The sequence below is a fragment of the Podarcis gaigeae genome, assembly GCF_964106915.1.
Source record: "Podarcis gaigeae genome assembly, chromosome: 12".
NCBI lineage: Eukaryota > Metazoa > Chordata > Lepidosauria > Squamata > Lacertidae > Podarcis > Podarcis gaigeae.
Window position 1 is genome coordinate 4684161 of NC_139688.1, and position 16900 is coordinate 4701060.

General features: G+C 48.6%; 2 protein-coding genes across 3 annotated transcripts in view; one reads left to right on the forward strand and one right to left on the reverse strand.

Annotated features, from left to right (window-relative positions):
• Window positions 1-16732, reverse strand: part of KLHL18 (kelch like family member 18) — a 45241-nt gene extending 28509 nt beyond the window's left edge. Inside the window, exon 1 of one of the 2 annotated variants that reach the window (XM_083704160.1) lies at window positions 16266-16732. In XM_083704160.1, coding sequence (XP_083560286.1) covers window positions 16266-16406 — 141 coding nt within the window. In that variant the 5' untranslated portion in view covers window positions 16407-16732. The remainder of the gene's footprint in view (window positions 1-16265) is intronic. The other variant, XM_083704161.1, reaches the window with a different exon arrangement.
• A 32-nt stretch (window positions 16733-16764) lies between these two features.
• KIF9 (kinesin family member 9) overlaps window positions 16765-16900 on the forward strand; it is a 43754-nt gene continuing 43618 nt past the window's right edge. The window contains exon 1 of the mRNA XM_083704062.1: window positions 16765-16900. This exon is cut by the window's right edge and continues 30 nt beyond it. The gene's annotated coding sequence lies outside the window, so the exon portion shown is untranslated.

The following is a 16900-nucleotide window of genomic DNA, read 5'->3' on the forward strand; positions in this document are numbered from 1 at the left end:
GACATCTGAAGGCAGCCCTGTTTAGGGAAGCTTTTCATATGTTTGATGTATTACGGTATTTTAATATTTTTTTGAAAGCCGCCCAGAGTGGCTGGGGAAGCCCAGCCAGATGGGTGGGGTATAAATAATAAAATTATTATTATTATTATTATTATTATTATTATTATTATTATTATTATTATGTTGGGCACTCTGCTGGGTCTCCATCTTTCATTAGAGCACCAACCAAAACAGAGCATCGCATGGGGAACATCCCCTTGGGTCCTGGATACCAAGGATGAATGTGGCTGGAGAGAGTCGTGGGAAAATGTTAAGCTAAGAAGGAGGAGCCAGAATTCTCAAAATGCTTTCTGCCACTTCCTCTTTCTCCTCCCTGGATTTTCTCCCCTTCTCTCCCTACTCAAAAGGCCCCACTGTGCAATTAAGTTTAGAGGGGATCTTAGCACATGGAGAGGATTTATTCAACTCCACCCTTTTTAAAATACGATAATCTTTCTTGTCATTGTCCCATACAGAACAACGAAATTGAAAAATCTACATAAGACATTCAAAAACCAACAAGCCTGCTATCCCAGCTATCCCAACCTGGTTAGCCCCCTAAAAACTGATACCCCATTTTTAAGTACAATATACTGCCATAGAGACTCCTTATACTGTGTTTAAAACCAAAATCGCATTTGGGTAGAAACTGTTTCTCAGGCGGCTAGTCCTAGTCTTTATAACCCTGTACCTTCTTCCAAAAGGCAGAAGCTGAAAGAGATCATTGCCGGGGTGCGCACTATCCTGTGCTATCTCTGCAGCTTTCTTATGGCAGCTGGAAGCGTAGATTTGATCCAAGGTTGGAAGAATGCACCCAATTATTCTCTCCGCCTGGACAGCATTGTTTTCCCCCGACCGTGCAGCTCCCAAACCACACACAGAGACCATAAGTTAATACACTCTCCACAGCACAATGGTAAAATGCCATCAACAGGTCTTTTGAGAGATTGTTTTTCCAGAAGATTCTCAGAAAATATAACCTCTGCTGGGCTCTCCAGTTGCCCCCATCAATTCAGTTCCCATTTGGGTGAAGAGGAGCCATTTTGGCATGCCTAATTGTCACACAGGGCTGGGAAATGATATATAATGAAATGAAAAAAATGTTTAAAATAACCTTTGTTTAAAAAAAAACAGAAGCTTTTCTTTATTAGGAATTACAGGTACCGAGATACCAAAAGACCAGAGGAAATTGTTCATGTATGGTACAACGGCCGCTCAGTTGCTGCTAGCCCAGAAATGGAAGGAAGAGACAACCCTAACTAAAAAAGAATGGCAAGTCAAGTTGACAGACTATGCCGAAATGGCGAAAATAAGTGGGCAGCTCAGGAATCAAGAAGACAAGAAATTTAAAAAAGAATGGGAAATGTTTATAATGTATATACAAAATCACTGCAAACAGGTCAAAACATCAGCAGGATTTTAAACACACCTGTAATCTTATAGATAATATAGATAATTTAGGAAGATGGAAAAAATGGAAAAGTATTGATATGAAGTTAGAATCATAGAATCATAGAGTTGGAAGAGACCACAAGGGCCATCGAGTCCAACCCCCTGCCAAGCAGGAAACACCATCAGAGCACTCCTTGAAAATAGAATCAAGAGGACCAAGGGATGAGATGGAGGAAAGTCAGGAGTTTCAGAGTAATCTTGCTATGAGGATTTTGTATGGCTATTTGATGTATGTTTATGTTCTTTCTTTTCTTTTTCTTTCTCTATTTTTGAAAATTGAATAAAAAATGTAGATAGATAGATAGATAGATAGATAGATAGATAGATAGATATAGTCACATAGGGCTAAGAAGGGTTGCAGGTCAAATTCCAAGCCACTGTGGGGTACGTCTGGCCCATGGGGGCGGCAGTTACCCAACTGTTAAAAAGGTAAAGGTAAAGGACCCCTGACAGTTAAGTCCAGTCGCAAATGACTCTGGGGTTGCGGCGCTCATTTGGCTTTACTGGCCGAGGGAGCCGACGTTTGTCCGCAAACAGTTTTTCCAGGTCATGTGGCTAGCATGACTAAGCCACTTCTGGCAAAACCAGAGCAGTGCATGGAAATTCCGTTTACCCTCCTGCCAGAGCGGTACCTATTTATCTACTTGCACTGGCGTGCTTTCGAACTGTGAGGTTGGCAGGAGCTGGGATAGAGCAACGGGAGCTCACCCCATTGCGGGGATTCGAACCGCCAACCTTCCGATCAGCAAGCCCTAGGCTCAGTGGTTTAGACCAGAGCACACCCGCATCCATTCCCCAACTGTTAGAGAACGAGAAATCTTTAGCTGGGAAGAGATAGCAGAAAGCAGCAGGCAACAGCTGAATATGAATGCATGCAAAGAGTGCAAGGAATTGCGGGAATCAGTACAGTGGTGCCCCGCAAGACAAATGCCTCGCAAGAGAGAAAACCCGCTACACGAAAGGGTTTTCCGTTTTGGAGGTGCTTCGCAAAACAAATTTCCTATGGGCTTGCTTCGCACGACGATAATGTCTTGCGCGTTCCTGCGGGGTTTTTTCCCCTCCCCCCCTTTTTCTAAGCCGCTAAGCCGCTTATCAGCTGATCCGCTAAGCCACTTATCAGCTGATCCGCTAAGCCGCTAATAGCGCTAATCCGCTAATGGGCTTGCTTCGCAAGACGAAAAAACCACAAGACGAAGAGACTAGCGGAACCGGTTCTTTTCGTCTTGCGAGGCACCACTGTATATGCATATAGCAGATTGTGATGGGATGATGAGCTGCTTGTGCGTAAAAGTCCCTCAGAGCTTGGGCATGGTTATCAAAGCTCTGTCTTTAGCGGAGCCCCTTAAACATGACTCCCTCAATCGCTGGCAGAATCCGACAGTGGGCGTTTGCGGAATCTCTTCCAACATAAAAGTTCCTTAACGGAAACGCGTCTTCGGGATTCTCAGCGCGACAGTTTCCGGCGAGGAGTGGGTGTACCTATAGGAGGTCCTGAAACTTCTCCACTGTTTTTGCTGGAAGTCTCCCTGAGCCATCCCTCCGACTCACTTTCCCTTGGAGCTCCCTCTCTCCTCCTGCTGGTTCCCTCCTCCGCTGCCGAGTCTCTCCTAGCCTCCGTGAGCCCTTCCACCACCCGCCTCTCCGATGGCAGTTCCCTGACACAGATACTCCGAGCTTCAGGAAGTTAATGTAATGCAAGGACAATGAAACTGCAAGAAGTTCTGCCGTAAGCACAAGTGATTCAGTTGAGAGCTTTTTGCTACAGTTTGGTACCCATGGATGAACGCCGCTTTCATGTGGCTATAGGACTCAGCATCCTCAGAAGGCGTAACACCCTAATTGTGGTGGGATGAAGGATGGTGTAAGAAGGGAAAGTTCGAGTCATGAGCGTTACTCTCTAGCCCGAACATTTCATATGTCAGCTCTGAGTAGGAAGTGCTAGGGCTTGGATTTGCACCTGTCCTCTCTCAGTCACAACAATATTCTCTCGGGTTTGCTCTGAGCAAAATCTTTGGCACCCCCTGTGCCCACATGCCAAGTTGTGTTGATGTATAAACACAAGCAGTGGGGTGAGCAATGGGGGAAAGTGGGGGAAAGGGATCTGGCCAGGACGGTTCAGTTCCAGTCAAAGCTACTCAGTTCAGGTGAGCTCAGAATCCACTTCTCTTCCCTGGTTTTATCAAACACGCATTCCAAGATGATGGCAGGAAGAATAAGAGGTTTGGCTCAAGCCACCCGTAGCAGATTGTAGAGCAAGCCCCCAGGAAAAGTCTTTTTTTTTTTACATGTTGAGAGCTACTGCCACCACAGTGATGAAGAGAACAAACTTTCAGATTGACTGGCACCAGGAAATAACCTATAGCAGGATCTCAAACCTATTGTTGACATACGAACATTTCATTAACATTCCATGCAGAAACATTTGTGCCAACGGGCTATTTTCAGCATCTGTGATGAAAAGCTCGCTTGTGAGTGCCATCTGGGTGTGTTTAATAAAATGTATTACTAGTCCGATAAAGCAATTCCGGAACAGTATGTTGTAAAGCTCTTTGCTGCTGTCTGCAGAATATGGGCAGAGATGAACGGGGCAAATATCGGCTTGGAGGAAGGCCAAAGCTCAGCGGCAGAATATCAGCTTGGCTCGCGGAAGAACCCTGGGTTGAATCCCTGGCACCTCCAGATACGGCTGGGAGAGATCCTTGCCTGAAAGCCTGGAGAGCCGCTCTGGGGTGGGGAGAGTCAGTGTTGACAACATTGAGATGAACCAACTGTTTGACTCAATGTACAGCAGCAGCAAGACAATACCTAACGTAGATACAAATACGGGACAAACCTCTGAAACAAGCCCAGGTGCCAATTTCTTCCCCATCTCTACTCAGACTACACTATTACAGGACCTAAACATATCAGCCACAATTTCACAGGCTCATTTGCCTGCTCTGTCTTCCAATGAGATATATGCTCCCATTTGCCAGCAATGCTCTTCTGCAGTCTTCACATTAAAGGTAAAGGTAAAGGGACCCCTGACTATTAGGTCCAGTCGTGGCCGACTCTGGGGTTGCGGAGCTCATCTCGCTTTATTGGCCAAGGGAACCGGCGTACAGCTTTCGGGTCATGTGGGCAGCATGACTAAGCCGCTTCTGGCAAAACCAGAACAACGCACGGAAACGCTGTTTACCTTCCCACCGCAGTGGTACCTATTCATCTACTTGCACTTTGACGTGCTTTTGAACTGCTCAGTTGGCAGGAGCAGGGACTGAGCAACAGGAGCTCACCCCATCGCGGGATTCGAACCACCGACCTGATCGTTACGGCCTAGGCTCTGTGGTTTAACCCACAGCGCCACCCGCGTCCAGTCTTCACATTCTATTATTATTGTTGTTGTTGTTGTTGTTGTTACTATTATTACTATTATTTTATTAAATTTGTATACCACCCTATACCCAAAGATCTCATAGTTCACAACATAAAATTACAATATAAAAAAATCACAACATGCATAATAAAAATAAGAACAAAAACAAACTGATGATCCCCTCGCCCACAACACATTTAAAAGGGCTCCAGATGCCAATCAGCCCAAGGCCTGGTTAAAGAGGAACATCTTTGCCTGGTACCTAAAGGTGAATAATAATAATAATAATAATAATAATAATAATAATAATAATAATTTATTTGTACCCCGCCCATCTGGCTGGGTTTCCCCAGCCACTCTGGGCGGCTTCCAACAGAGATGAAAAATACACTAAAATGTCACATATTAAAAACTTCCCTGAACAGGGCTGCCTTCAGATGTCTTCTGAATGTCAGGTAGTTGTTTATCGCTTTGACATCTGATGGGAGGGCATTCCGCAGGGCGGGCGCCACTACCGAGAAGGCCCTCTGCCTGGTTCCCTGTAACTTGGCCTCTCGCAGTGAGGGAACCGCCATAAGGCCCTCGGAGCTGGACCTCAGTGTCCGGGCAGAACGAATAATGAAGGCACCAGGCGAACCTCCCTAGGAAGAGAATTCCACAGACGGGGAGCCACTGCAGAAAAGGCCCCGTTCTCGTGTTGCCACCCTCTGGACCTCTTTTAGAGGAGGCACACAAAGAAGGACCTTAGATGATGATCTCAGGGTCTGGGTCGGTTCATATAGAGAGAGGCTGTCCTGGAGGTATTGCGGTCCTGAGTTGTTTAAGGCTTTATAAAGCAGCACTTTGAATTGGGCCCGGAAACTAATGGGCAGCCAGTGCAGTCGGGTCTGGATTGGTATAATATGCTCAAACCATCTTGCCCCGGTCAGCAACCTGGCTGACGAATTCTGCCCGAGATGCAGTTTCCGAACCGTCTTCAAAGGAAGCCTATGTGTGTCATGGGACACAGAGGCACAAATCTGACATCTGAAATAGCAATATCCAGAAACAGCCACAAATAATGTCCAGCAAGTAAACTAGGCCGATGCTTGTGGACCCCTGTACGTAGTAGGCATGAAGAAGAAGCCTGTGTTTCACCTCTGAGATTTTTAGTAGGTTTTTCTGCTTGCGATGTCGTTTCATGGCAATGAGACAGTTTGCAAGGAATGTGCGAGTGCAGCCACCTGCCTGCTCAGATCCACTTTCGGTAACAAGATGTACAAAGCTTTCCCTTTATAGCACTCGGTGCCGGTTTAATGAGAGGCTGTTTCTCCCCTGCACACACCCACACCTGAATATTAATAACTCCCAATAAAGCCTTCCGCAGAACGCTGCAGGTGCCGTAAATATGTCAGGCTGCCTGGCTGAAAGCATGGCCCCTGGCAGAAGGCAATCTCAATTTTGTAAGGCCTCTTAAGCGCTTTGGTTAAGCAGGCCCTCTGGGACTCTTGACTTGGGTTACGGACTCGTCCTGTTCCACGTACTGATGGCCAAGACACTGGAATTTGGTAGAGCTTTGACAAGCATCAAACAGGAGTCGGGAAAATGTTATAAACAGAGCCACCAGTATTATGTAGGGTTTTTTGTTTATTTAAGCATCTCTTAAAGCAAAAAAGAAAGGTCCGTATAGTTCAAGCTATAGTTTTCCCAGTAGTGATGTATGGAAGTGAGAGCTGGACCATAAAGAAGGCTGATCGCCGGAGAATGGATGCTTTTGAATTCTGGTGCTGGAGAAGACTCTTGAGAGTCCCGTGGACTGCAAGAAGATCAAACCTATCCATTCAGAAGGAAATCAGCCCTGAGTACTCACTGGAAGGACAGATCCTGAAGCTGAGGCTCCAAGACTTGGGCCACCTCGTGAGAAGAGAAGACTCCCTGGAAAAGACCCTGATGTTGGGAAAGATGGAGGGCACAAGGAGAAGGGGACGACAGAGGACGAGGTGGTTGGACAGTGTTCTGGAAGCTACCAGCATGAGTTTGACCAAACTGCGGGAGGCAGTGGAAGAAAGGAGGGCCTGGCATGCTCTGGTCCAGGGGGTCACGAAGAGTCAGACATGACTAAACGACTAAACAACAACAACAACAACAACAAAGCATCTCTTTAGATGCTGCAAGTTTAACAGCATATCCTTGATTCAAGCTCTGTGGAATATCATTTAAAATTGAAAATAGTCTCTTTGGTTGTTGTTTTCCATTTTTACTGACCCTGTTCTCCATGAGATTTGGGGAGGGGGGTGCACACAGCTCTCCTTGCCCCCTCTCCCGTAATTTAAAGTCACCCTGTGAGGCCTATTAGACAAAGAGAGGGGGGGGGGGACTGGTTCAAGATCAACCAGCACGTAGCTGGCAGAATGCATACAAGAATTTCAGATTCCCCAAGTCCACCGCCTAATTTATAGGAGAATGATCTCATCTAAAGTCTCCTATACTCCTTGGAGGAAGGGCAAAACCAAATATGATTAATGCATTCATTATTTTTATTTTTTTACTTCATAACAAGCCTCTGAGGTAAGGACTTCAGTCCTGGGCTGGAGAAGTGGCCCAAATTCCTGGATGCTTATTTCAATTTCCTCGGAGTAGGAATGTTTTAGGAAGCAGCCATGTACAGGGCCGGGTTAAAAATTTCAGCTTGCAAATTCAGAAAACTGATCTCCCAGGGTAACAAATAGATCGACAACGGGGGCTTTTAGAGTGACTCTGATGCACACAGAGACAGCCACATCACCTTGCTGAGTAAGTTTTGGTTCGTTCACACGTTTCAATCTCTATGAAAGCAAGGGCTCAATCCAGAGATGTTGTGCTGCTACCCAGATCATCGTTTATAAAGAGATCTGTGGTAGAGCACATGTTTCTTCCTAGTTCAATCTCTGACGTCTCCATATAAAATCATCTTAGGTAGGAGATGGTGGCTAAGACCCCTCTCTCTGACAAAGGCTCTCAAGAACTGCTGCGAGGTGAACCAAAAGCACAAGCTGGTTTGAGGTAGCTTCTTATACAGTGGTGCCTCGCAAGTCGAAATTAATCCATTCCGTGAGGCTCTTCGTATAGCGTTTTTTTCGTCTTGCGAAGCAAGCCCATTGACAGCTTAGTGGATTAGCGCTATTAGCGGTTTAGCGGCTTTTAGCGATCAGCTGTTAAGCGGCTTATCAGCGGATCAGCGGCTTAGGAAAAGGGGGGGGGAAGGGGAAAAACCCCGCAGGAACTCGCAAGACATTTCGTCTTGCGAAGCAAGCCCATAGGGAAATTCGTTTTGCGAAGCACCTCCAAAACGGAAAACCCTTTCGTCTAGCGGGTTTTCCATCTTGCGAGGCGTTCGTCTTACGGGGCACCACTGTATTCCTATCACTATAGGACTCAGGTTTGGAGCTACCATCCTGAAACATCTTATAGGAACACAGCAAGCGATGGGGATCCTAGATAGTGCAAAAAGGGAGTTCTTCTCCTCTGGGTGCTTTTCTGCCCTCTCAACTGACACATCAACATCTGATATATCCTACAAGATCACAGGATATCACACACATATATTTCACACGGCAAATGTATGCTTCTCCATACCATCCCCTTGTTGGAGTGGATAGGCATCGCTACCATTACACTCCTAAAATGATGAGTATCTGCGTTTTAAATGCATGATTTAGAGACACCAAGGAAGTTTCGCTCCAAAGACTAGTTTAGTTTCAGAAATAACTCTAGATGGTCTTCCCAATCTCCCACAAAAAAGGAAACAAAAAAAAAAGTTATTCCCTACTACCAGCTCTTCAAGACAGTCACACCACTCATTACAGAATGTTCAACAGAAGAGAAAACAAGAATTTTTGGTAGTGCATTCGTTTTCACCAATCCCACTTTCCCTAACTATAGGTTTCATTCAACACCGAAGTAGGTTTCTGTTCCAGTTGCAGTTTCACAAGTGTTTAGTTAAAGGAGAAATTCTCCCTTTTATATTCTACTTAGCTGAAGCCACCAGAGTCTTTCTCCTTCTCACAGCCTCCACCATGGCACCTTCCAACCTGGTTCTGAGAGTTCTCTCCATCCCAAACCTCCCTGGAGCTGGGGAGGTTTTTGGGGGGGAGAGTGGGACTGTGGATCACGATTGCTTGGGTATAATATCTCTGAGCAGGTGCTGCTCTGTGACACCTCCCACCTTGAAAACCCCAGCGTATATGTGAAAAAAACTGATATCCCGTACATCTGGTTGGTTACATTACCAATTGTTTAAAATTATGGATTTGTAATCCCGTAATGATATTACTGTATATCCTCTGAAGAAGGAACGGGGGCGTGGAGAGGAGAGGCAGAAGGCCAGATCACAGTAATTCAATACCTCCAAATAGAAACGTAACAGCTGTATTGATTCATAAATATGGAAACGTTTAGGAGCCGCCAGAAGCTGAAATCTGATTATGTCAGAGAATGAAAATCCAATTGTGACAAACAAAAGGGAAGGGCTTAGAGGGGAAAAACCAGTCCCAATTGTTGCTGCACTAAAATGAAAGGCAAGTGATCTCAGGTTATAAAAATAAGTAATACTTGCAGTGGAGGACAGCTGACATTCAACAATTTGAACCCAAATCGGTTTTGGTGATAAGATACATGTATACATAATTTTCCTTATACAGTGGTACCTCGGGTTAAGTACTTAATTCGTTCCGGAGGTCCGTTCTTAACCTGAAACTGTTCTTAACCTGAAGCACCACTTTAGCTAATGGGGCCTCCCACTGCTGCCACGCCGCCGGAGCACGATTTCTGTTCTCATCCTGAAGCAAAGTTCTTAACCCGAGGTACTATTTCTGGGTTAGCGGAGTCTGTAACCTGAAGCGTATGTAACCCGAGGTACCACTGTATCGCGAGCTGGGTGTCCGTAGACACCCAGATGTTGAATTTCAACGCTTGCCAGTTCTAACCAGCCAGGCCTATGGTCTGGGATGATGGGAGTTGTAGTCCAACAACACTTGCCCTCTCTAGCCTTGCTTACTGTGGGGAAAACGTTGTGACTAATCACTGTGGAGCCGGCCCAAGCAGCACAACCTCTCTCCAATATAGACTGCCATTTGTGACTCACTCAGCATCAGAGTCTGAGAGCCCAAAACTGCATTAAGCAGCAGCCTTCGGGCAGAAGGGTCAATAAAGACAGGAAGGAGAAGACACAGCATAGCACTGCTAGCTGGTATTATTCACAACAGCTGCTTATATCCATCACCAAGCGCACAGACTCCTGCTTCCTCCTGCAATTAAAGTGCAATTCTGCCTACACAGCTCAATGTATTGTTAGTGAAATGCCCATTCGAGCAAGTGGCTTAGAACAATGGTTCCCAAACTCCCTGCCCCCAGACCACTTGAAAACGGCTGAGGGTCTTAGCAAACCACTTAAGAATGGCTTTTGTGCCCAGTACAGCAATTGTAAGGCTCTGTGCTAGATGCTCTATGATTCTGAATGGTATTTTTATAGCATACTTCATTTTTATATGATTTCATTGTACTCCATAGATTCTAAAATGTAATGCAATAAAACACAATGTAAGAAGCAATTAAAATATGATTAAAACTCAAGGTTTTTAATGCAATAGATGTGCTGCCTCCATCCTTGGTCACACATCCACAGAGCACCTGAATTAAGTTCGTGGACCACTGATGGTTAGTGGATCACAGTTTGGGAACCCCTGACCGAGAATTATTCCAGATCTTCTTCATCTTTTACCTGTCCTAGTAACGCTTGCTTAGAGTTCAATATGCTGAATGTAATACATACAAGCTGCCAAAAACCTTGTCCTGTTGGGCAGATCTTCCGCCCAGTTTTTCAGGCTTCTCCAATGCTCTGCCAAGAAATGTTGACTGCTTTGTACCAGATTAAGGAAAATGATTCCGCTGTCAGCTATACCTGCTTGAGAGACTCTCCTGAGAGTAATGGCGTTTGCTTTCCTTCGGGGTCGGCCTGCTAAGTGGGAAGGAGGACAACGTGTCCTAGAGGACAGGAAAGGAAGGCCTCTCCCTCAAGGAGAAATATCGCATTCTGTGCAAAGTCAGCTGTGTTCAGAATATCAAGGGGAGGAAATGCTGAGCAAACAATTGGATCACAAGTGCATTGAAAAAATGTTTCTTTAAATGACCATGAGAGAGAAAGGGGATCTTTGGAACAGCAGAAAATACTTGCCACAATACTTCTGCTCCACAATGGTTTTTATAGCATCCCCAAATTATAACCATTGTTCAACAAAACAAAAAATTCCTTCCAGTAGCACCTTAAAGACCAACTAAGTTAGTTCTAGGTATGAGCTTTCGTGTGCATGCACTTGGTATCTGAAGAAGTGTGCATGCACACGAAAGCTCATACCTAGAACTAACTTAGTTGGTCTTTAAGGTGCTACTGGAAGGAATTTTTTGTTTTGACTATGGCAGACCAACACGGCTACCTATCTGTAACATTGTTCAACAAGGCAGTGGTTTTCAACCAGTGTGCCGTGGCACCCTGGGGTGCCTTGAATGATGGTCAGAGGTGTCGCAGGCAACCCTCTGTCCTTCTTTCCTTCCATCCCTCCCTCTGATGCCCTCTTGCGCCTCTGCCACCCAAAGGCTTGCACAGCTGTTTGTTGCAGCAGCCCTGGCTACAAGCTCCCCAGGTGAATAGTGCCTTTGGGGCTGGTCAGGGGGTGCTGGTTGCCAGGAGCTGAGGTGGCCTCGAAGTAAGCAAGCAAGCAAGCGGTCGAGGGAGCCCAGCCAGCCAGCCAGTCTGCCAGCCCCTGCTGTTGGGAATGGACAAGGGAGGGTGTTTGAAAAAGGGCGAGAAGCTCCCAGCTCTGCAAGCAAAGGGTGATATAACTGGGCTCCTGAGCCCCGCAGGGTTGCCACAGAAAGAACGTAGTTGGTCAAGGGAGCCATGGACTCAGAAAGGTTGAAACCTCTGCAATAAGGGGTACGTGTGCTCTGCGAACAAACCATGCGCACAAAGAAAGATTTGTTCAGCAATGAACATTCCCTTCTCGGAAACCCACTAAAACCATCCAGATATTACAGGACTTCTCTATCTAGTTCAGGGGTAGGGAAATGGTGGGTTAAATGAGGTTGGAGATTGTCGTTCATTTAAAACATTTTGTACCACTGCTCTTCGGCCAAAAGAGCTTTAATATTATGATCAATAATGAACAAGACAGTTCTTGCCCACAGGCTAACCTCCTGAAAGGCATGACGCACAAGGCAAATGGAGTGGGGAGGGAGAATGCACTCGGGCAATTGGCCTTAATGTCAGGAACTTCTTGCAATGACCATCTTGAATGGAAATGGTTCAGCAGGAGGAGGAGCCAGCAACAGCTAGTGTCTCTGTGGGGCTGTTGAAGTGGGCCCTGCTCCCCATCTCTCATCGGGCTACTGCCATATGGCACAGCTGATGTTAGATGACAGCTGAAGGATAGCCATATGGAGCTGTCTGGTTTTTAAGTGCATTGCAGTGGGAGACTTCATACTGGTTTTCTGTACCTAATAAACCTATCCACCCCCCAAAAAATATGGATTTAAACAGGGGACAGGGAAACCTGTGGCCCTCTAGATGTTGCTGAACTACAACTCCCATCATCCCTAGTCAGTGAACATGCTTGCTGAGGCTGAGGGAAGTTCAGCAACATGCAGAGGGCCAGAAATTCCCCACCCCTGATATTGGAGGCAACAGGTTGTGTCTGCTTTTTTAAAAAAAGGAATTGAACTTACCTTCAAGTTCTGGTACCCTTCAGATTGAGGAGGGTCAGAAACAGGCTCATGAAGGATAAGCCTTAGTGACGATAAAACATACTAGCTTAGATTGGGACCTCTATATATCCCTCGTACCTACGGGACCGCCTGTCCTGCTATGCCCCGCGGAGGACCATAAGGTCCATAAGCAGCAACACCCTAGAGGTCCCAGACCCTAAGGAAGTTAGATTAGCCTCAACCAGAGCCAGGGCCTTCTCAATACTGGCCCCGGCCTGGTGGAACGCTCTGTCTCATGGGACCAGGGCCCTGCAGGATCTGATTTCTTTCCGCAGGGCCTGTAAGACAGAGTTGTTCCGCCTGGCCTTTGGCTTAGAATCAGTTTGGTTCCCTCCCCCTCATTCTTTTTCCTTTCTCCTCCTGTGAAGAGGCTGCATCCTAATGTTTTAATGTTGTATTTTAATCTTGTTTTTAAAATTGTATTTTAATCAACTTGTTTTTATTATTGGTTGTTAGCTGCCCTGAGCCCGGTCTTGGCTGGGCAGGGCAGGGTATAAATAAAAATTATTATTATTATTATTATTATTATTATTATTACTACTACTATTACTATTACTATTATTATTATTAAAGTGAGCATCTCTCTGAATACAGGATGCTGTGAGAACACATTAGGGGAAAGGCTGATGCCTTTATACCTTCATTGTTGGAAACAGAACTGCTGAATTAATTAGGACCTGGGTCAGACCCAGCAGAGCAAGTTTTTAATGCTATAATGCTTGTTGAAACTGTGTAGGAGGTCTAAAAGGGAAGATCAGATCATGATTTCTGGACTTCCGGAGGATTGCAACGCTGAAGCTGGAGCATCCCAACTTTAAAGAAGGATGAGAGCCTTTGATGATGCCCTTTGCCAAACCACCGCTGCCAATCTGCTTCACAGCAGCCACATGCCAAGCCAGGAAGAAGGATTCATTCCATGAGTCATTCAGTCCTTGGGTTGCTTCTCCTGTGAGGAGAGCGTGGAGCTGCAATTTGCATGCAGGAGGTGGAACACCACAAGCTGGGCCGATGCCGAAATCCAACTTACACACGGACCACCCACAAAACGTTAAAACCAGGACTAGCTAGGAAGCACTGCTGTCACCGGCAACCTAGGCTTCAAAACCCCATTGGGCAACCTGGAAGACATTCCTGAGGGCTTGCACAGCTTACAATGACTAAAGGGCAATGCTATGCAAAAGTGGTTACTCCTAATAATTGGGACCAAAGTTATCCTCCGCTGGATTATAATCAAAGGGCAAAACCAGGATGAGAAGCTATCCAAACAAGGAGTTGCCACCTCATTATAATACCTTCAAACAAACAAACGCTGAACAGGAAACTTTAACCTGGACAAAAACATGGGCTTTGTAGTACCGCCCTCAACCGCAGCTTTTTGCTACTTGGGCTCTACCAGTTTCCCAGTCCCAATCGGATCCCAAACCCCTTCTCATATAGGTCCCCACTTCTTCCCTGGGGGCCCCTCTACCCGTCAGGGTTACACCACTCAGGGATGCCAAATAAACCTGCATTTCCTTTAGGTGGGAGGGACCGCCTTAGTCCCAACTTGCTGCATCTTCTCTCTTAAAGCACACCTCTGGCCCTCCCCACTGACAGTAAGGCAGCCTTTGAAGGCTAAAAGGTCAAGGGACCCCTGACCATTAGGTCCAGTCGTGGCCAACTCTGGGGTTGCGGCACTCACCTTGATTTATCGGCCGAGGGAGCTGGCGTACACTTCCGGGTCATGTGGCCAGCATGACTAAGCCGCTTCTGGCGAACCAAAGCAGCGCACGGAAACGCCGTTTACCTTCCCGCCGGAGCGATACCTATTTATCTACTTGCACTTTGGCGTCCTTTCGAACTGCTAGGTGGGCAGGAGCAGGGACCGAGCAACGGGAGCTCACCCTGTCGCGGGGATTTGAACCGCCGACATTCTGATCGGCAAGCCCTAGGCTCTGTGGCTTAACCCACAGCGCCACCTGCGTCCCCTTTGAAGGCTACTGGACTACAATTCCCAGCACCCCCAACCAATAGCCATGGGAGCTGGAGCTGATGGGAACTAGAATCCAACAGCACCAGGAGGGCACCTAGTTGGGGAAAGCTGATCTGGAGATTAAAGGGCAGGGCAACCCCTCCTGCTACTGCCTACCCCCCACCCCACCCCAAGGCACATCCACCATCTTTCCTATATGGTTTTTCTTCTTCAACAGGCCCTCCTTCCATAACATCCTGATTTCCAGCTGCTTACAGGGAAGTGACCGTCTTCCCTTAGCTGCCATAGCAAAAGCGACCTTTTATGGAAGGTGGGGATCCATAAAACAAGCCAAATAAACTCTACCGGAGAGAGCGCAGCAAACACAACACACTGCTTGCTGCTGGCCCTGACATTGTTCAAATGTCGTATATTTGTTGTTTCCCACCCCAAAACAATCCACTTTTGTGAGTGCTGCTTGAACAGACAATAAGGGAGAGCATATTGCCGTATATTTTATGTGTGTATCGCCACCTCCTACAAGATCAGTCTCAGGTCGACTCGCAGCTGCGTTGTAGGGGGGCCGGGCTAGATGACCCCTGGGGGACCCCCCCCTCCAACTCTGTGACTCAAGATTACCTTCCGATACAGGCGCAACATGTATGCTGGAAAACCAATTCCTCATTTATTTATACCCTCATTTATTTATACCCTCCTCGTTGGGGTGGGGGCGAAATGCTGACCAGACCCCATCACCGCTTCCCCTCCCTCTCAGGAGCAGACCCCCCCATCTCTCCCCCTCAGGGATTCCTGCCACAGCTCAGCCCCCCCAGGGAAATCCCCCAATCCCTCTCCCCTCCCCTTCAGGGCCAGCCCCCACAACAGCCCCCTCCCCTTCAGGGAAAAGTCCCCCCCCACAAACCTCCCTCAGAGAAAAGACCCGCATCTCTCCCCCTCCCTTCCCCTCAGGGACCCCCGCCACACTTCCCCCTCAAGGACAGCCCCCCATCTCTCTTCCCTCCTCCAAGGGCCAGCCCCCACATCTCCCTCCTCCCCTTCATGGAAAAGACCCCCCCCCACAAGTCTCCCTCAGAGAAAAGACCCCCTCCTCTCCCTCAGGGACCCCCGCCACACCTCACCTCCCAGGGCCAGCCCCCATCTCTCCCCTCCCCCTCAGGGCCAGCCCCCCAATTGCCCCCTCCCCTTCATGGAAAAGACCCCTCCCACAAACCTCCCTCAGAGAAAAGACCCCCATCTCTCCCCCTCCCTTCCCCTCGGGGACCCCCGCCACACCTCCCCCTCAAGGACAGCCCCCCATCTCTCCCCCTCCCCTCCCCTCCCCCTCAGTGCCAGCCCCTACATCTCCCCCCTCCCCTTCAGGGAAAAGACCCCCCAATCTCCCTCAGGGTAGCCCCCCATCTCTCTCCCCTCCCCCTCAGTGCCAGCCCCCACATCTCCTCCCTCCCCCTCATGGAAAAGACCCCCCCCACACACAAATCTTCCTCAGGGAAAAGACCCCCCCCCCAATCTCTCCCCCTCCCTTTCGCCTCAGGGACCCGCGCCACACCTCACCGCCCCAGGGCCAGCCCCCCCATCTCTCCCCCTCCCTTCCCCCCCAAGGGCCAGCCCCCACATCTCCCCTCTCCCCTTCAGGGAAAAGACCTCCCCCCCCATTTTCTCCCCCCCCCCTACCTTGAGGGTGACGTCGCAGAGCTTCCCTTGCCTCCGGATCTCGCCCATCACCCCGTAGCCCCGGCTGGGCAGGTCCCCCACCGAGAAGTGCACCAGGTCCTCCGGGTCCAGCTCCGGGTCCGGCCCGGCCGCTTCCAGCATCTTGCCTGCCTGCCTGCCTGCCTGCCTGCCAAGCCCCGGGTCCGGCCGGGACCGGCGCCCGCCGCGCGCGCAGAGGCGGAGGAGGGAGGGAGAGGCAGGGGCAGCCAGCCCTCCTTCTCCTCGCTTTCGCTTCGGGCGCCGCCTGGCCCCGCCCGGCCACCGTAACCCGGACGAGGCCGGCCCCTTTCTTCGCCTCAGCCCGACGAGAGAGGGGAAAGCGGGGGGGGGGGGGAACCACAGAGAAAGAGACAGAGACGCGCCGGAAGCTACTAGTCCCGCCTACCCGCCCCTTGGGCGCGAGAGCGTCCCCTTCCGGCCAAGGCCAGCGCTCGAAGCCGGAAGCGGCGGTGGCCATGGCGACGGCGGATACGGGAAGCGGCGGTCGCCATGGCGACGGCGCGCTTACCTCTCGCCGTTCGTCCTGCCCGCGCGCTCCCGACGGCGCTCTTTTAATGCCTCAGGCGCTCCCTCGCTCTCTCCCTCGCCGGCGGCGG